The 19492-nt window shown below is 56.5% G+C and overlaps 1 protein-coding gene, 1 long non-coding RNA gene and 1 pseudogene across 3 annotated transcripts; 2 read left to right on the forward strand and 1 right to left on the reverse strand.

The window, feature by feature from the left end:
* Positions 1–1217: 1217 nt before the first annotated feature.
* LOC129553729 (large ribosomal subunit protein uL4 pseudogene) lies at positions 1218–3190 on the forward strand (annotated as a pseudogene).
* Positions 3191–3914: 724 nt separating this feature from the next.
* Positions 3915–16948, forward strand: SMTNL1 (smoothelin like 1). 2 transcript variants are annotated; one of them, XM_055424149.2, is made up of 8 exons: positions 3915–4355; positions 9649–10280; positions 10497–10629; positions 10897–10948; positions 12464–12625; positions 12898–13012; positions 13111–13262; positions 16603–16948. In XM_055424149.2, the coding sequence occupies exons 2-8, from the start codon at positions 9651–9653 to the stop codon at positions 16745–16747; spliced, it is 1389 nt and encodes a 462-aa protein (XP_055280124.1). In that variant the 5' UTR covers positions 3915–4355; positions 9649–9650; the 3' UTR covers positions 16748–16948. The 2 variants fall into 2 exon arrangements, with proteins under 2 accessions (XP_055280124.1, XP_055280125.1); XM_055424150.2 differs by having other exon boundaries at positions 3928–4355; positions 12467–12625; positions 16603–16921.
* Positions 14053–17080, reverse strand: LOC148775781 (uncharacterized). The gene is made up of 3 exons (XR_016039020.1): positions 16942–17080; positions 16612–16723; positions 14053–15252 (listed from the first exon to the last, which is right to left on the reverse strand). It is a non-coding gene; the product is annotated as an uncharacterized LOC148775781 (long non-coding RNA).
* Between the last annotated feature and the right edge of the window lie 2412 nt (positions 17081–19492).

Below are 19492 nucleotides of genomic sequence, written 5' to 3' on the forward strand. Positions count from 1 at the left end.
AATGATGCAAGGGTACACTGCCCATAGGAGAAGGTGGGCTAGAGACTTTATATGGTTGGTCACGGTGTACTTCCCTGAGAAAGTCACAATTTTAAACATTGGATCTCATTACAGCACTGCTCTAAGGACTCAACCCCTGTGCCAAACCCTGTGCCCTGATACTTTAAAATTGAGGTATAGGACTTCTCTGGAGGCACAGTGGATAAGAATCTGTCTGCCACTGCAGATAGCACGGGTTCAATTCCTGGTCCGGGAAGATTCCACACGCCTTGGAGCAGATAAGCCCTGAGCCACGATTGCAGAGCCTGACCACGTACAGCAGATGCTCTGCAACAAGAGAAGCCGCTGCAATGAGAAGCCCGCACGCCGCGATGAACAGGAGCCTACCCGCTCCGCAACTAGAAAAAGCCGGCCTACAGCAACAAAGGCCCAGAGCAACCAAAAATGAATAAATGTTTAAAACAGGTATAAGATTCAGACGGTAAAGTAGTAACGTGCGGAATCTTAAGCTTCATTTTTAAACAGGTATTCATTTTTATAACCATTACCCGGATCAAAATACAAAATACTTCCCGCGCCCTGAAGAGTCAGCTCGTGTCCCTTCCCAGCCAGTGCCCGCTCCCGCAGTAGACCTCTGCTCTGACTCCATCAGCATCAGTTAGCTCTGCCTGCTCTGGAGCTCCGTGTAAGCGAAATTGTGCATTATTTTGCATTTGTGCCTCGCCTGTTCAGCTCAGCGTAGCACCTGTAAGATTTCAGCCGTACTGGCGTGTGCGTCTCATCCTTTTTTCTTGATTGCTGTCTAGTGTTTGGTTGTGTAAATCAGCCGTAACGCATTTATCTATGCTCCTGTTGATGAACTTGTGGGTTGTTTCCAGTTTTGGCTATTATGATAATACTGTGATGTATATTATCGTACATACATTATCCTGGCTTTTGCTTTTGAAAACATTATAAATATATGGAATATTAAGAAATGACATGGAAAAGGAGATGGGTTCTTATGAGAAGAATCTGCTTCCTAGATGGGATTTTTTTATTAGATTTTATGAATGATTGTATAACTGTATGATTCCATTTAAATCACATTCTGAAAATGACAAAATTATAGCGGTGAGAGAAAAGATTAATGAGATTGCCTAGGGTTAGAGTTGGTGGGGAGAGGGAGGGAAGTGTACCTAAGGGAATAACACAAGGCAGATCTTTGTGTGGGTGAAATGGTTCCATGTCCTGATTGTGGGTGGAGGCTTTATACAAATCTAAGCTGTCATAATACCATACAAGTCATCGTATCAAGGCCGATTTCCTTGTTTTGATATTGCATATAGTTATGTAAGATTTAGCTTTCAGTGGAGAAACCTTGAGTAAAATGTAACCTTCAGTGCCCTTTCTGTACTACTTATGTAACTTCCTATAAACCTATAATTATTTCAAAATGAAGTTTTAAAAACCATTACAAAACAAACAGAAAAAATAACATATCTAATCACAGTTGCTCAATAACAATGAAGTGTTGTTTTCTTTTTAGAGTTTTATTTATTAGGGCAAAGTTTACAAGTACAGAAAACTTTTCCTGTGGGGGCCGCCGGGTTGAGAGGAGCGGCCTTCTCTCCCTGCCACGGCGTGCGCCCGTCCACTGACCCCAGTGTGCTCTGGAAACGGGGGGGTCAGCTGGCAAAAATGTCACTTTGCCTGCTGTGTTCAAGGCTCCCACGCGACCAGATAGTGTGAACTTGGTTCACACCAACTTGTGCAAAAGCAACAGACAGTCCTCTGCTGTCAGTGGATCAGCAGGTCATCAAACCTATGCTGAGTCTCGGGGTACCAGCAGAGATGTGGCTTGAATCGACTCCCAATTCTGGCCAGGGTGCTTCTGGAAATATGTGTCATGGGGGCCGCCTGTTTGCACCAACCAGGACCTGGCGACATTGGCACTGCAGATCAGATCCAGAGCAGCAGCTCTATGCCATCCGCTCTGCACCAGCTCGGCCTCACCAACACTGGTCATGCCTAAAGGTCATCGTGTGGAGGAAGCTCCTGAACTTCTTTGATGGCGGAAGATAAAGTTGAAGGCTACGAGAAGACCAAGCAGGCTGTTTTGCTTCTGAACAAACTGAAGGCCTGGAATGATATCAGAAAGGTCTGCGCTTCTCGGCGAGTCAGAGCTAGCAAAGGCAAAATGAGAAACCGTCACCGTGTCCAGTGCAGGGGACCTGGCTTCATCTATGTTGAGGACGATGGTATCATCAAGGCCTTCAGAAACATCCCTGGAATTCCTCTGCTAAATGGAAGCAAGCTGAACATTTTGAAACTTGCTCCTGGCGGTCATGTGGGGCGTTTCTGCATGTGGACTGAAAGCGGTCTCTGAAAGTCAGATGAGCTGTGTGGCACTTGGCATCATGCAGCCTCCCTCAAGAGCAACTGCAACCTCCCCACGCACAAGATGCTCCATACAGACCTCAGCAGACTCTTGAAAAGCCGAGAAATCCAAAGAGCACTCCAAACACCATGCAGGAAGATGCATCGCAGAACCTGAGAAAGAAGCCACTGGAAAACCAGAGACTCCTGTGGAAGCTCAACACACACGCAGAGACCACGCGCCAGAGCGCCGTCCTTTGACAGGCCAAGAACCACAAACTCTGCCTGGATAAGGCGGTGGCAGCACCAGAAGCCAAATCAGATGAGAAGGGGGTTCAGGGCAGGAAGCCTGCGGTGGGAAAGGGGCTGCGGGGCACCAGGAAACCAGCAGCGGGGAAGAAGCCCGCAGAAAAGAACCCCCAGAGGACAAGACGGCCGCTGCGCACACTCATATTCGCTCATTCCGTAAGCCCCAAATCACTGTGGGCAGCTGATTTTGAATAAAGACCTGAACAGAGAGGCAATGAGAAACGTGAAAAATAAGGCAATAAAAGTCCAGAAAAGTGGCGAGCACGGTGTGCTGGACTTTCAGACGCTAACCACCGATCACCGGGACTTGACAGTTGTCAGCATTTAGCCGTATTTTCTCCCATATTTTCTCCATCTAACTGTGTCTCTAACAGATGAAGTCTTTTTCCCACAATGCAGTTTTCATGCCCTTAAAGTGATAGACGTCTTCACGCTAAGTACGGCTGGCAGTCAACAACATTGCCCTATTCAGCCACTGCTGCCCAAACCGGGCTTTCAGGTCATGCCAGGCTGAAGCCCCCAAGTTTTCACTCCATATTTAAACTAACTAAAGTGTTTGCTTATTTAATATCTATTTAGTGAGCACACCATCTGACCCAGGCAATTTGCTAGGTCCCAGGCATATAGCCATGAACAGGAAGGTAAAGCCCCTGCCCTCCTGAAGCTTCAAATCTAGAGAGAAACTCCAGTGACAAATGATTAAGGTAATTTTGGATTTCAATAAATATACAAGAAGGAAATAAACTATTCGGAGATGATGGAGAGGAACTCAAGGTCATGGGAGGCCTCTAGGAGGAAGTGACATTTGAGAGCAGAAGACAGTCTTGCAAAGAGCAGGAACGGAATGGTGGCAGTCCTGAGTACGGAAAGAATCAATTTATTGAAGGGATTGGAAGGAGGCCAGGGTGGCTGACGTGGTGGTGACGGGGGCGGGGGGGGTGCGGGCTGGGGGAGGCCCAGCTTTGTAAGTCAGAGCCCCCTCACAAACTCCAAAAGCAGTCCCCTTCTTAGACCACAGGACCCCTGGAGAAGGTAAAGCTATTCTGTTTTTCAGGGCAAAAATCTCAATTCAACACAAACATTTGCTCCGAGCCTACTGTGTCCCAGTCACTTCGGCTCAAAATAGAGCTCGGTTTGTATCATCTGGGCTCCTAAGCCGTCAGCTTGGCCCATCTCCTTTCTCTCTGCCCCTCCCCCACCCCGTCCAGCGGGGGCCCCGGGACAGGTCCCCACGGCAGCTGTCCACTCGCCCCGTCCCTCGCCCAACTTCCCGCAGCTGCTGTCGTCCGAGCACGGGTGAAGGGACTGTTTAACGAGCGTAGGGGGCAGGGGAGGCCGGACAGCTGGCGACCACGCTCCGCAGGGGCCTTGGGGGCCGCCCGGGCCAGGCGAGGACGCCGGGACAGAAACAGGCACAGGAGGGCCGCGGGCCGGGCAGGCGGGAGGCCTGGCAGTGATTGAAAGGTGCCACCTGCCAGCGCTGCGCGGGAAACCCGAGCCTCCCCAGCCACGGGGAGTGTTGTACCAACAGGGTAGTAAACAATGCTGGTCCGTGGCCCCAGGCCCTTGCAGTGGGGGGTGGGGGGGAGGTGGGGGCTAGAAGCCCGGGGGCTTAAAGACAGCCGGGGAGAGACACCGCTCAGCTCGAGGAAGGAGACGGCTCCAGGACCCCAGACAGAGCCCCGCAGGTAGGCGAAGCCCTGCACCCCTCCCAAGCAGCCCCTCCATCTGATGACCCCTCTGCCCACCCCCAAGGGCAGGAGCCTCTGAGCAGCGCCCCCAGTTGGAGAAATCTTCTCTGACTCTCCCCATCACTCTGTCAACTCTTGAGCCGGAGGTCGGAGACCCTGGGGTGCCTTGTGCAGAGTGGCCCGCAGGTGGCCACCCACCAGGACCTGATGGGCAGAGAGGGCCTCGCAGACCTCCGAGTCCAGCTGGGGTGGGAGGCGGCGTCTCTAAGCAGCTAAGGGGGCATCCCCAAGGGATGTCGCTGGAGGACCACTGGAAGACAGACCGGCGGCAGAGTTTGTGGAGGTGTCAGCAGAGCCTCCCAGCGCCCTCTCCACTGTGTGGGGCTTGGAACTTGGGCTCCTGGCTACCTTGCTTTCCTGTCTGCCAAGACAAACAGGAAGAGACAGAGTTGCCACAGCAGACACAAAGTTGGGGCGGAGTGAAGGCTTCCCGAGCAGGGCGGGGGGCCGGGGGCTACCGTGTGCTTGGACGGGAGAGCCGACCTCCTCAGCCACGTCTGACTGCCCCCCTGGGGTTCCCCTCACCCCAGCCGGGCACCTTCCACGGGACCCTGGCTGAGGAGCCGGTGGGGGCAGCGTCTCCGGCAGAAGCTCTGGACTGGTCGTCAGGAGACCTGGGTTCTACATACAGTTTGGCCATTTAATTGTCCTAAGCACCACTGTAGTCAAGGGACTTCCACTCCCCGAGCCTCAAATTCCTCCATCTGTAAAATGGGGCCAATAACGCCTATTCCGAGGGGTTAGAGTGAGGAAGTAGGGAGGTATAGGAGCGTGCCCGTAGTGCAAGCTGTACAATTGTTAGTGCGGGGGTGTGTGTGTGTGTGTTAGTCACTTAGTCGTGTCCGACGCTTTGTGACCCCATGAACTGTGGCCCACCAGGCTCCTCTGTCTATGGGATTTCCCAGGCAAGAATACTGGAGTGGGTTGCCGTTTCCTTCTCCAGGGGATCTTCCTGACCCAGGAATCAAACCCCGGTCTCCTGCCCTGCAGGCAGATTCTTTACCATCTGAGCCATAGGGAAGTCATTGCTGGGGTGGGTGGTGTGATCCTCGCGTCTCACTATTCTGCGTTTCTTCACTTCTTGGCTATTTCTGACAGGCCTGGAGGGTGGAGAGCTGAGGTGAGAAACACGCAGGATGGCTGCGAGGTGTGTGTGTGTGTGTGTGTGCACACCTCCCCTCCACCGCGCTGTGTGTGGCGCGTGGATGAAGGGTAAGCTGGCTGCAGGGCTCAGCTATGTCTTAGCCTATCACTGGCACACTTCGGGGCTCAAAGGGGCGCATCGTCTTACCAGCGTTCAGGTCTCTTTGTCTTGTCTAACCAACTAAATGCCCTCCTGGCTGAGTCAGGACCTTAATCTGGCCCAGGGCAGGGCGGAAGCCAACCTACACCGCGCAAGCTGAAGTATGCTGAGTCCTCCCCCCGTGCCAGGAACACCCCCAAATACGTTCTATGCATTGGCTTTCTTAACCCTCCACCATCCCTATGAGGTGAGACCTATTTTTATCTCCAGAAGTCAAAACCCAAGCAGGGTAAGAAGGCTACTCAAGGTCACAGTGGGAGCTGGGAATCCCCTTGCAGGAAGCTGAAGAATCAGTGGTTTTCACCAGTGGGCCATACCACCTTCCAAACAAGAGTGCAAGGCAGGGAGGGGGTGTGTGGACCATTTAGAGCAGCATCCACTATAGTTCCTTCCGCTAAAGGCGGCATTGCTCGAGAGGGCGGGAGACGCGCCTCAGGCTTGCTGTTCAGTCGCTCAGTCATGTCCAACTCTCTGCGACCCCAAGGACTGCAGCACGCCAGGCCTCCCTGTCCTTCACCATCTCCTGGAGTTCACTCAAAATCACGTCCATTGAGTCAGTGATGCCATCCAACCACCTCATCCTCTGTCATCCCCTTTTCTTCCTGCCTTCAATCTTTCCCAGCATCAGGGTCTTTTCCAATGAGTCGGCTCTTCGCATCAGGTGGCCAAAGTATTGGAGCTTCAGCTTGAGCATCAGTCCTTCCAATAAATATTCAGGACTGATTTCCTTTAGGATGGACTGGTTGGATCTCCTTGCAGTTTAAGGGACTCAAGCGTCTTCTCCAACACCACAGTTCAAAAGCATCAATTCTTCGGTACTCAGCCTTCTTTGTGGTTCAACTCTCACGTCTGTACCAGGGAAGCCTGTGGAAACTAGGGCCTCCTAAGACATTAATAGGGCTTCCTAGGTGGTGCCAGTGGTAAAGAACCCGCCTGCCCATGCAGGAGGTGAGAGAGACTTGGGGCAGAGACTACCTCAGGGTAGATAAAGCAAAATGAAAAGAAAGCAAGTAAAAGAAAATCCAAGGCCAAATATATTTGGAGAAAAATGAGTTAAAGGAAGCGAAACAAAGTTACGATTTCTTTACCGTCAGGTATCTGGACTCTAAGTGCTAATGAAGCTGTAAGACTCTAAAATGGTTAAGAGAAGGCTGTTTCTGGAACACTCTTAGCCAGGGAACACCCTCCTGTCCCTAGTGCAGCCCTCATTAATGTCTTGTTCACTCACTCGGTCGTGTCTGACTCTTTGTGGCCCCATGGACTGCAGCCCCCATGGACTGTAGCCCACCAGGCTCCTCTGCCCATGGAATTTTCCAGGCAAGAATACTGGAGTGGGGTGCCAGTTCCTTCTCCAGGGTTCTTCCAGACCCAGGGCTCGAACCCGAGTCTCTTTCGCCTCCTGCGTGGGCAGGCGGGTTCTTTACTACTGGCACCACTTCAGTTCAGTTCAGTTCAGTCGCTCAGTCGTGTCCGATTCTTTGCGACCCCATGAACCACAACACGAAAGGCCTCCCTGTCCATCACCAACTCCCGGAGTTCACTCAAACCCATGTCCATCGAGTCGGTGATGCCATCCAGCCACCTCATTCTCTCTCGTCCCCGTCTCCTCCTTGGGAAGCCCTATTAATGTCTTCGGAGGCCCTAGTTTTCTACAGGCTTCCCTGGTAGCTAAGCAGGTAAACAATCCACCCGTAATGCAGGAGACCCCCATTCAGTTTCCTGCATCAGGACGATCCCCTGGAGGAGGGCGTGGCCACCCACTCCAGTATTTCTGCCTGGAGAATCCCCACGGACAGAGGAGCCTGGTGGGTTTCAGTCCATGGGGTTGCAAAGAGTCAGACACGACTGAGCGACTGAGCACAGCACGGTTTTCCACAGAAGACAGTTTGCCAACTTGATCTAGACCAGTCCCGTCTGTGTTGGCAGTGAAGACTCTCCAGAGAGGCAAGGAGACTTGCTCCGGTCCCAGGTTCGGGGCTGAGGTCAGGGCAAGCTCCTAGCTCCCTGCCGATGGGCGTTCCAGCTCCCAGCTTCATTGATTTCCCTCCAGCTTTAATTCACCGCCAGAGCTGTGAGCCATGGGCTGCAGTGGGAGCGGTGGAATTGAGGGGCAGCATGAGCATCTTTGAAAACCCCAGCCCGCTTCCTGGGGAAACGGTGGGAGACTGAACCGGGACCCCAGGACCCGAATGGCTGGCAGGAACAGGGCCCTGGCCCTCATATGCCCGTCTTCCTGCCTCTGACCCAACTGCCCAGGTGCCAGGGGTACTGTACCCAGAGTGATGGCCCTGCAGGGGGCAGGAGGTATTTTTAGCCAGTGACAGCAGTGTCTGCTTCTTTTACTGCCTGAGTCATGCCCTGAACATTATTTGGGGATTATTTTTCCTGTAAACAGACCCCCCAAGAAGGGCAGAAGGAGCTGGCTCTGTCCCCTCACCCAGCTATTTTCGTAGATGGGAGAGCACAACCATCCTTCAGCGTCTGTGGGGGATCAGTCCCAGCGTCCAGGTGGACACTAAGATCTGCAGATGCTCTCATCTCTCACATGAGACAGTGCAGGGTCTGCTTATAACCTAGACAGTCCTTCCTCAAACTTTAAGTCAGCTGAGATTGCCTGTAATGCCCAGCACAGTGAAAATGTCATGTGAACAACTGTTAATAACAATGTAAATGCTACACGAATCGCTGGAGCGGCGGCAGATTCACGTTTTGCCTTTTGGACTTTCCTGGATTTTCTTTGTTTTCAAATATTTTCCATCCGAGGTTGGTTGAATCCACCGAGCCCGAGGACTTGGAAGGCTGACTGTACGTACAGCACTTGATGAGGAAACCTCACATTGAAGTGTCACGTGCTCCCTTTCTTCCCACCCCCGGCAGCTTCCCTGTGGAGGTTAATCAGGGAGAGCACATATCTGTTCTTCACCAAAGGGAACTCTGCCAGGCCCAGGGCCAGCTCTTCCGAGACTCACACACAGCCTGGCAGAGACCCAGACGCCATGCAGGCCCAGGGCTCCCCAATCTCAGGCATCCTCACGCCATCTCCGCGGTTTAGGTGTCCTGGATCCTGCTTTCCTGAACGTCTTCCTTCGAATTACCTGATTTTAACTTCAATAAGTGTATTTATAAAAGAAACTTTATATTACTATTGGAAACTCCACGTCACTGGCCAGAAATAGAACGTAACTGTAAAAATAAATCCAACTGGAATCAAAGCAGTCTTACTTGATTCTATCTAGAGACTCCTGTGTGCTTTGGGCTCTGAGCCTGCAGGCCCTGCGGACAGCTATCTCCATCAGAAGGGAAGAGGGGCAACTGTCCAGGGACATGAGTGTCAAACTGTAACCACCTCGCTGACTTATTCAAAAAGGGGCCAAACCATTGAAAAGGCGTCATGGGACTCAGTGTTCTTTATTTAAGTGTTTTTGTTTATTTATCTGCCTTTAGCTGTGCTGAGTCTCTGCTGCCGTGCCCAGGCTTTCTCTAGTGGCAGCGAATGGGGGGGCTCGTCCCTGCGATGCCCAGGACTTCTCTTGTGATGGCTCTCGGGCCCCAGAGTGCGGCTTCAGTAGTCGGGGTCCAAGGGCTTAACTGCCTCCCTGCATGTGGCATCTTCTCATACCAGGCATCGAACCTGTGTCCCCTGCACTGGCAGGCAGATTCTTAACCACTGGACCACCAACCAAGTCCTGACCCGTGTTCTTTAAAAGCCAGGTAACAACCTGCAGAGGACCGTTCGGTGGACAATAAGCAAACAGAGCTGGCTCAACACCCCACTTTTGGGGAAGTGGTGCCCTCCGCCTCATTTAACCAGACGGAAAGTGTCTCATGTCCAAGCAATGGGGGTCCCCGGACTGAAGGCGTCCGGACTCCAGGGCCTTCACCTGGAGAGAGGGGACATGACCGGGTGTGTCTGGCTTCTCTTTCCAGAGATGGAGCAGAAGGCGGGGAAGTCCTCTGAGGACGGGGCCACTGTGCCCCCAGCCGCGGAGGCCCCGGAGACCACGGGAGGCGGCGGCTCTGCGGAGGAGGCCGCAGGCCCGGCCGCGGCGGGGCAGCAGGAGCCGGCCCCGGCCGAGGACGGCGTCTCCACAGAGCGCCAGGCAGACGGGCTGGGTGAGGTCAAGGCGGAATCCCAAGGGGAGGCTGAGCTTCAGCAGGAAGACAGCGGGCAGGGGGAGACCACCACGGCCCCTCGGAAGACCGACGGGAACGACCAGACCGAGCCTGAGCCCGCGGGGGCTGAGGGAGAAGGGGAAACCGCGCCGGCCTCTGCGAAGCCGAGCGCTGATGAGAAAGAGGCCGGGCCTGGGTCTAGGGAGAGAGTCGATGCGAGCGGAGAGGCCCAGGCTGAGCTCAGGCAGGCATCCGGGGCGCCGGAGGCCGAGGCTGCAGGCAGGGAGGCCGAAGGGAAGGGCGAGGCCGCCGCGGCCTCTCAGGAGGAGCCCCAGGCTGAAGCCCAGGAGGAAGCCGGCGCTCCAGCGGCCCAGCTGGACTCTCCGGAGGCCGCTGTGGCGGACGAGGCCAAGCCCGAGCCACGGGAGGAGGAGGCGACGGGGGTGGTGAGTGCGGAAGCGGAGAGGCGGGAGGGGGCCCCACTGCGGACCAGAGCGCCCCAGCACGCCCTGTCCCGCTAGACTCCTCTGGGAACGTCCAAGAGCCTGGCTGGGGGCAGGAGAGAGAAGCCGTGCTCAGCCCCGGGCTGCCTTCCAGATCTTTCTGAAGCCCTCCCAGAGCCTCGGGCAGGCACGAGCCCACCCAGCGTGCATTCATTCCAGGAGCCGGGCGGTCCTGATGACGAGCAGGACCAGGGTGCGGGGGCAGAGGCCGAGGATGGGGCAGGGGGGCCTCCCAGCTCCCCGGAGGGATGGCCCGAGAGCCCCACGGAGGAGGGTGGCAGCACCAGCCCAGGTGAGGGCCTCCCCCGCCGGAGTCCACCTGCTGCAGGGCCTGCCCGGGGGGCGTGGCCAGGAGCCCACCTTGCTGCCGGCCAGCCTGGGGGGCGTGGGGGGCGTGCGGGGTAGGGGGGAGGCCAGGAGCCCACCTGCTGCAGGGCCCGCCTGGGGGGTGTGGGGGGTCGTGGCCAGGAGCCCACCTTGCTGCCGGGCCCGCCCCGGGGGCATGCGGGAGGCACACTGTGGTCACCCTGCTTCCCTCCGTTCTGTTCCTCTCCCTCAGAGGGGCTGAGCCCAGACACCGCTGCTTCCGAAGAACCCGCTCCTTCAGCCAGGTAATGTCCAACGCTGGAGCCCCAGCTCCCCACCTGTACCACGACCTGCTCCCTTCAAAGCCTGCTGTCCTCTGAGACTGGGCCTCCAGCGGCTGGTCTAGAGCTATGCCAGGAATATTGCTGCCCCCTAGCTCAGGGCAGAGCCAGGGGAAATGAGGAGAGCTGGAGCAGGGAGCAAAGGGCGGTGGAGTATCCCTGGTTGGCCTCCTACCCAGTGCTGAAGAAGCCTCCTCTCCAGCACCCCTAGGACTCTTCATGGAGCCCCCAGTCTTGTCTATCTCTGCAGTCGCAGCAACACCGGTCGCGCGTGAGCAAAGCCCGAGTTTGGACAATGACGCTGCCACTTGCTGTCTTAGTTGCTAGGTTGGTCCTGTCTGGCTCTTTGGGACCCCATGGACTGTAGTTCACCAGGCTCCTCTGTCCATGGGATTTCCCAGGCAAGAATACTGGAATGGGTTTGCCATCTCCTCCTCCAGAGGATCTTCCCGACCCAGGGATGGCCCTCGCGTCTCCTGCCTTGGCAGACTGATTTTTTTTTACTGCTGAGCCACCAGGGAAGCCCCGCTGTCTGATCGTGGCTGCATCACTTCCCTCTCCTCCCTTGGGAAGTGGACACAGTCAGGGTACCTGCCTCATAGGCTTCTTGTGAGGCTCAGATGACATCTGTGAATAAAGCACTCAGCCTGACACCTGGTGCCTGAAAGATGCTGGATAACACGAGAGCCTTCCTCTTGCCAGAACACACATTTTGTCGTTAGAAAAGCCTTCATTTATTTCGAGCTGAAAGTCACCTCCGCGTGACCTTCTTAGGGAAAGGTACCTGGTGAGCATTCACATTCCCCTTCTTACACAGGCCTTAGACCCACCTCGTCAGGTACCTACTCCCACTATACACACGAGGAGGCTGAGGCTCAGAGAAGTGACGTGACAGTCCCAGGTTGTTGTTTAGTCACTAAGTCGCACCTGACTCTTTGTGACCCCGCGGACTGCAGCACGCCAGGCCTCCCTGTCCATCACCAACTCCTGGAGTTTTCTCAAACTCAAGTCCATTCAGTCAGTGATGCCATCCAACCATCTCATCCTCTGTCGTCCCCTTCTCCTCCCGCCTTCAATCTTTCCCAGCATCAGGGTCTTTTCCAGTGAGTCAGCTCTTCGCATCAGGTAGCCAAAGTATTGGAGCTTCAGCTTCAGCATCAGTCCCTCCAATGAACACCCAGGACCGGTGTCCTTCAGGATGGGCTGGTTTGACAGTCCCAAGACCACATGGCAAATCAGAGGCCTGGGCAGGATTGACTCAGCTTAGACCTCAGATGTGCCCTAGTTCTAACCTACGCAGTCAGACTGAACCTCACTCTTCCTTACCAGCGCCTCCCAGCGCTGGGCCCAGAGGCACGCGTGTGAGGCGGGGACCGTAGCTCTCTAGCCTCTTGGGCAGGCAGGGACCACTGCCCAGCCAGCCTCCTCCCTGTAGGGTCGGGTCCCAGCCCCTCTCACACTTCTCTGAACGTTTCCAAGCAGTGATTCTTCGCCCAGCGATGTGCCCCAGAGCCCTACGGAGCCCCCTCTGTCAGAGGAGAAGAAGAAAGAGAAGGCGCCAGAGCGCAGGGTGTCTGCTCCTACCCGGCCCCGGGGACCCCGAGCTCAGAACCGCAAGGCCATCGTGGACAAGTTCGGGGGGTAGGATTCCAGCGAGGGGCTGGTGGGGCTGAATTGGTGGGAGAATGGGGCGGGGGAGCAGCCTGAGCCCAAGAGGGACATCTGATGGCACACTCCCCGGGAGGACTGCCGTCTGATGACCCCCCCGGAAGACTGCCGTCTGAGGGAGCCCCCCGGGAGGACTGGCGTCTGATGGAGCCCCCCCAACCCCCGGGAGGACTGGCGTCTGATGGAGCCCAGCCCCCCGGGAGGACTGCCGTCTGATGGGACCCCCGGCCCGCCCCGCCGCACAGGGCGGCCGCGGGCCCCACGGCCCTGTTCCGGAACACCAAGGCGGCGGGCGCGGCGGTCGGCGGCGTCCGGAACATGCTGCTGGAGTGGTGCCGCGCCATGACGCGGAACTACGAGGTGCGCGGCGGGCACGGGCGGCCGCGCCGGGGGTCCGGGGGTCCGGGGGTCCGGCGGGGCGAGGCGCAGGGCCCTGACGCGGCTCCCGGCCTCCGCAGCACGTGGACATCCAGAACTTCTCCTCGAGCTGGGGCAGCGGCATGGCCTTCTGCGCGCTCATCCACAAGTTCTTCCCCGACGCCTTTGACTACGCGGCGCTGGACCCCGCGCAGCGCCGCCACAACTTCGCGCTGGCCTTCTCCACCGCAGAGTAAGCCCGGGGGCGCCGAGCGCCGGGCCGGGAGGGACGGTCAGGCCGAGCCCGTGGCCACACCTCCTTGAACCCGACAGGTGCTTCTCGGATGCGGGGAACTGGCTGAGGACGGAGCAAACCGACCAAATCCCCGCTTGCCCGTGACTCCTATTCTATTTTATATTATTTTACTTTTTGGCCTTGCCCCGTCGCATGTGGAATCTTAGTTCCTCAACCAGGGGTCAAACCTTCACTCTTGACGTTGGAAGCACAGAGTCTGTATCACTGGCCCACCGGGAAAGCCCCGTGACTCATACTCTAAAGAGACAGACAGCAAATACACATACATGCTGAATAAACTGTGAGGGGACAGGCAGAGAAAACGCAGGTGGGCGAGGTAGAGGACACACCGAGGCCCGGCCTCAACCCCTGGGTTGGGGAAACCTCCTGGAGGTGGTGGTTTAGTCTCTAAGTCCTGTCAGACTCTTGAGACTCATGGACTGTAGCCCGCCAAGCTCCTCAGTCCATGGGATTTTCCAGGCAAGAATACTGGAGTGGGTTGCAGTTTCCTTCTTCAGGAGATCTTCCCGACCAAGGGATTCAATCTGGGTCTCCTGCACTTCAGGCAGATTCTTTACTGAAATGGCAACCCACTCCAGTATTCTTGCCTGGAGAATCCCACGGACAGAGGAGCCTGGTGGGCTGTAGTCCGTAGGGTCGCAAAGAGTCAGACACGACTGAGTACACATGCATGCATGCGGAGTTTGTGTTCTGGAAGGTCCCTTCCGGTTTCACATTATCCTGCCCTGGGGTGGGGGTGAAGGGGTCGGGAGCCCCGTGTCCTGCCCTGAGCTGGGAATCATCTTTAAGGTCCATGACAAGCCGCATGAACCAATCGTGATCAGATGCCCGGCGTCCTGCTAGGCGCTTCCCTTGGATCGTCTGATTTGACGTTCATACGATGCTTGTGTGGCTGCCAGCAGGGAGTTATGGGAGGTTGGTGCAGGAGGGCAGTGGCCAACCCGGCCCTGGAAAGGGAAACTCCTGGCACGGGCTGTGAGCTCTCGGTTACCATCAGAAGGGCGTGTGGCTTGGCCCGGACCACGCCTCCCTGGCCTGTGGGCCATGGGTCATTATCCTCCTGCAGCTGCCCGGCGGTGCGTGTGTGGCCAGGCCACGAGGCACACGGGCTCTTAGTTCTCTGACCACGGGGGCCCAGGGGTCACACATGTGCCCCCGCCAGTGGAAGCTCCAGCCCTGACCACTGGACCACGTGGAAAGTCCCCCTCCCTAGCTTTCTGACCCTCAGCAGCTGATGGAACCTCTCCTAGGGCTGGGGATGAAGACGAAGTGTGCAAAGTAAGGGGCCCGGCCACAGCTGCCTCCCTTCTAGAAGGCTCCTCTGATTCCCTGGGAGCCCAGCGCTGGGCCCCTGGGGGCTTGATTAGTGAGCTGCTGGAGGAGCCCACCCCAGTTCCCCAGGCCCGGCAGGAATGAAGCGTCCGCCTCTCCTGGGTGGAAACTGCACCTCGACCCACAGCCAGGAGCGGACAGCATGGCGTTGGTCGCAGGGAGCTCGTCCCGAGCCTTGAAGCCCTTCGGTCCGTGCTCCTCACCTTCCCCCAGGCCCGTCTGGCTCTGCTCTCGGTCCAGCTGACTTAGCCCTGAGAGGATGCCCACTGGGACCCTGGTGGCCCCTCCCGCCGGCACCCCGCGGGGTTGGGTGGTGGGGCCTGCTGGTACCCGGCTTCAGGGCGGAGGTGCCAGGCGTGTCTGGCAGGCCCGTGGTGGAGTCCCAGCTGTGCCGCTCGCTTTGGGCAAACCACCAAGATGCTGCGAGTCTCTGGCTCCCCTTCTGCCGGTTGAACACAGAGGAGTGGAGTGAATGACAGCATTCAGGAGAAGGCATTTAGAAGCTCCCTGCTGGCCTAGTGGTTCGGACCCCAGGCTTTGATTGCCCCGGGCTGGGCTGGGTCAGTCCCTGGTCGGGGAGCTGAGATCCTGGGAGCTGTGCAGTGCAGCCAAAACAAAAATAAAGGGGAGAGGGAAACACTTGGTAAGGCTCTTGGCACATGGTGGCAAGGCCCCAACAGTGCTTAGATCAGACAGTTGGCCTCGGCGAAGCCAGGAGTAGCCTGTGGTCCCACAGAGCAGCTGGGACGTAAGAGAAACAGGACCTGCTGCTGAGTTCCGTGCAGGTGCTCAAGCGCTCCTGCCTCAGGACGTTGGCACCTGCGCTTTTCTCTGCCTGGAACCCCTGCTTGCAAATATGTACCTGATTTACTCTCTTTAAGAGAACTTCCATGAGCTTAAAATTACTCTTTAAGAGAACTTTTCCCATTAAAAATCCCTTAGGGGAACTCCAGGCTTCCCTGGTGGCTCGGATGGTAGAGTCTGCCTGCAGTGTGGGAGACCCAGGTTCAATCCCTGGATCGGGAAGATCCCCTGGAGAAGGAAATGGCAACCCACTCCAGTATTCTTGTCTGGAAAATCCCATGAATGGAGGAGCTCGGTCAGCTACAGCCCATGGGGTCGCAAAGAGTCGGACACGACTGAGCAATTTGTGTCTTTCTCTGTCTTTTCGGGGAACTCCCTGGTGGTCCAGTGTTTAGGACTCTGCGCTGTCACTGCCGAGGGCCCAGGTTCAATCCCTGATGGGGGAACTAAAAGCCCATGAGCTGCGAGGCACCGGTAATAAATAAATGCCATCACCAACATAACATTACAGAAGCAAATCCTCTTGAACACGGAAACACGTCCTGTCCTTCCCTGCCTTATTTTTCTCTGTAGTGTCTCTCATCGCTTGACGTACCATCAATTTCTGTTTGACGACTGCCTGTGTTCTGCCACGAGAACGTTGATGAGAATGGGAGATTCTTATTTTGTTCAGTGTTGAACTCTCCAGAAGCACACCTAGCACGTGGCACCCCTCAGTGCATACACAGAGCCTGAGTGAGGCGGGAGCAGCCGAGGCTGCAAGCCCACACTCTAGCCGGGATTAGCGCTCTATGTTCTTAACTCTTCTGCAGGGCCTGTCCTTCCAGAGGACAGACACAGGCGCACATGGAAGGGTGGGTTAACGCGGAACCCCAGACCAGAGGGCCCCGCTCCCACGTGATGACACGTGGGCAGTGAACACACGGGTTCGGAATCAAGCCACGCTGAGTCTGAGGCTTGACTCTGCTGGACCTCAGCTGTCTCAACTGCACAATGGGATGGCTGCACCAGACAAAGTCCCAGCGCTGCCGCACACAGTCCCGCGGGCTTCCTCCTTGCGGGGGCTGTCCCTTAGACCTCCACCTCTTTCCCCGTCGATTCTCTGCTCCCCACCCCTCACCCCTTCCCCTCTGCCCCTCAGGAAACTTGCCGACTGCGCCCAGCTGCTGGAGGTGGATGACATGGTACGGCTGGCGGTGCCCGACTCCAAGTGCGTCTACACCTACATCCAGGAGCTGTACCGCAGCCTCGTGCAGAAGGGGCTGGTGAAGACCAAGAAGAAATAAGGGGCTGGCCAGTGCTGGCCCGGAGGCCCCCTTCGGCTCCGTGGAGGCGGCGGGGCTGGGCAGGCGGCCCCAGTCTTAACTGCATTAAAGGCTCTTTTGTAAAATCCTGTCTGGCTCCTCGGGGCTCCCTCCCTATCCCGCCGGGAACCTCTCTTGCTCTGGGATAAGCAGTCCCGGCCATCCGCTTTCCTCACCTGACGTGATTTTCTCAACAACCGTGACAGGCATCTGGGACAGGACGGTGCACTGGGTCTCGTCGCCAAGAAGCTGTGTGTCCCTGGGCCAGTGAGCGAACCTCTCTGAGCTTCAGTTCGCCATCTGAACGGGGATACTGCTGCTGCTGCTGCTAAGTCGCTTCAGTCGTGTCCGACTCTGTGCGACCCCATAGACGGCAGCACACCAGGCTCCGCCGTCCCTGGGATTCTCCAGGCAAGAACACTGGAGTGGGTTGCCATTTCCTTCTCCAATGTGTGAAAGTGAAAAGTGAAAGTGAAGTCGCTCAGTCGTGTCCGACCCTTAGCGACCCCATGGACTGCAACCTACCAGGCTCCTCTGTCCATGCGATTTTCTAGGCAAGAGTACTGGAGTGGCTTGCCATTGCCTTCTCCGTAGCGGCTCAAAATCCCGCAGGTGCTGTGAGGGTTAAATGGGATTACATAGGCAGTCCCATCAGCCCAGTGGCATGATTTTGAGCAAACTCTGGGAGACAGTAGGGGACGGGGGAGCCCAGCATGCTGCAGTCCACGGGGTCAGAGTCAGACGCGACTTAGCAATCTAGCAACTAACAATAATGCCAACGCCGGACAACAGGCTTCGCCTGGGGCCACACAAACGTTCTCCAAGCAGGGGCCCAAAGCAACGACTGCCTCATGCTGCCAGCCACGGACAGCGCTTTCCCACATCATTTCCCCTCTGTCCACGCTTCTCCTGGATTAGGGAATTCCAGGACAGGGGCCGGAGTAGAAGATTCTCTAGAACTCTCACTCAAACTAGGCTCGTGGGACCTGGAGGTGATTTCTTTGACTCGAAGATACTCCACGTTCTGTCTCTGAAAAGCCAGTGGTTCGGGGATTTCCCTGAAAGTCCAGTAGTTAAGAATCCACACTTCTACTGCAGGGGGCATGCGTTCGATCCCGTCAGGGAACTAAGCTCATGCACGCTGTGTGGTGCGGCCAAAAAAATGAAAAAAAAAAAAAAAAGAAGCCAGTGGTTTTAGAACCACCACACCCAGAAGCTCCTCCTTTGTGCTAAGGTAATCCCTCAACTCTGGCTGAGGTTTTGATTCTGTTTTTCCACTGCTCACTAGAGATGAGCCCTAGAGCTGAGTACACTGCTGCAGCTGCTTAGTTATTTCTGTCGTGTCCAACTCTGTGCGACCCTGTGGACTGCAGCCCGCCAGGCTTCTCTGTCCGTGGTATTCTCCAGGCAAGGACACTGGAGTGGGTCGCCATGCCCTCCTCCAGGGGGATCTCCTGCCTTGCAGGTAGATTCTTTACCGCTGAGCCACCAGGGAAGCCCAGAGCTGACCCTCATTTCCTGCTAAGAATCCTGTCTGGCTTCATCTGCCGTTGGGAGCATGTGTGCTGACGAGAACAGCTCAAGGAAAACAGAAATGAAAGCCGGCCAGCTTGGCACCGCGGTCAGAAGTGCAGACTCTGCCCAGATCAGTGGAGTGGACGTGGCAACCCACTGGAGTGCTCGGTTAGCCTTGGGTGCCTCCTGCATAAAATGGGGGCGTTATTCCTGTTGGTGGGTCGACGACTCCTCTGGCTGAGGGTGGCCGGGTCCCTCACAGCCAGCTCTCCCCACAGCGCTTGGGGTCACACAAGGCTCCGTGCCCCGCGAGCCCTCCATTGATGGGGAAGCGAGCATCTTTCATTCGACCGCAGCTAAACAGGCCTCCTCCTGATGAACCACTTGCCCCCTCGGTGCACGCTCAGATGGACCCTTGTGTGTAACAGCTGAGCAAACACACGGTCTCCATGGCTCCCCCTGGACTCAAGCTGGAAGGGAAACCCCGCCCGGGTAAAGCCTGACGCTAGGAACCGGCCACCGAACGGGACAGCAGTGGTTTACAAACCATGTAGTCAGGGCTCCCCTGGGGGCCCGGTGGTTAAGACCCCGCCTTGCAGTGCAAGGGACGCCAGTTCGATCCATCCTCGGGGAAGATTCCACAGGCCGCGGAGCAACTGAGCCCACGTGCCACGACTGCCGAGCCCACAAGCTGCAGCTACTGTGTCCGCGTGCCCGGCCAGAGAGGACGTGCGAAGGGAAGCCCGGGGCTGCAACGAGCGAGGAGCTCCCCCTTGCCGAGACTCTAGGAAAGCCAGCAGTGACGATCCCAGCTCGGCCAAAAACGAAATACATAAGTAAATCTTTAAAAACAAATCGAAAGACCGTACAGTCAGATTTCTGGGGTGGAGAGGAGATTCTTCCTTTATGATTCATCAGCGGAAACGGAAAGGTTTTGCGCCTAAATCCATACAGGTCTATGATTTCAACCGCTCCATCCGCAGAGCACTTGGTTGTGAGAGTCCCTCCGGCCCCGGCCCCCTCCTCGTATACATCCCACCTGACCTGCTGCCCCCCAAGCAGGGCCCTGTGGGGGGCGGGGATTCGGGCTGGCTGCTCATCTGGCCAGGAAGGTGGCCTGAGTCTCTAAGATGGACCAACAGGTGGGACCAGGAACCCCCATCAAGGAGCACTGGAGAGCTGGATTTCAAGTCTGCAGACGCAAATGCCTCT

The sequence above is a fragment of the Moschus berezovskii genome, chromosome 14 (assembly GCF_049115385.1).
Source record: "Moschus berezovskii isolate FMDL1 chromosome 14, NW_MosBer_1.0, whole genome shotgun sequence".
NCBI classification, from domain to species: domain Eukaryota; kingdom Metazoa; phylum Chordata; class Mammalia; order Artiodactyla; family Moschidae; genus Moschus; species Moschus berezovskii.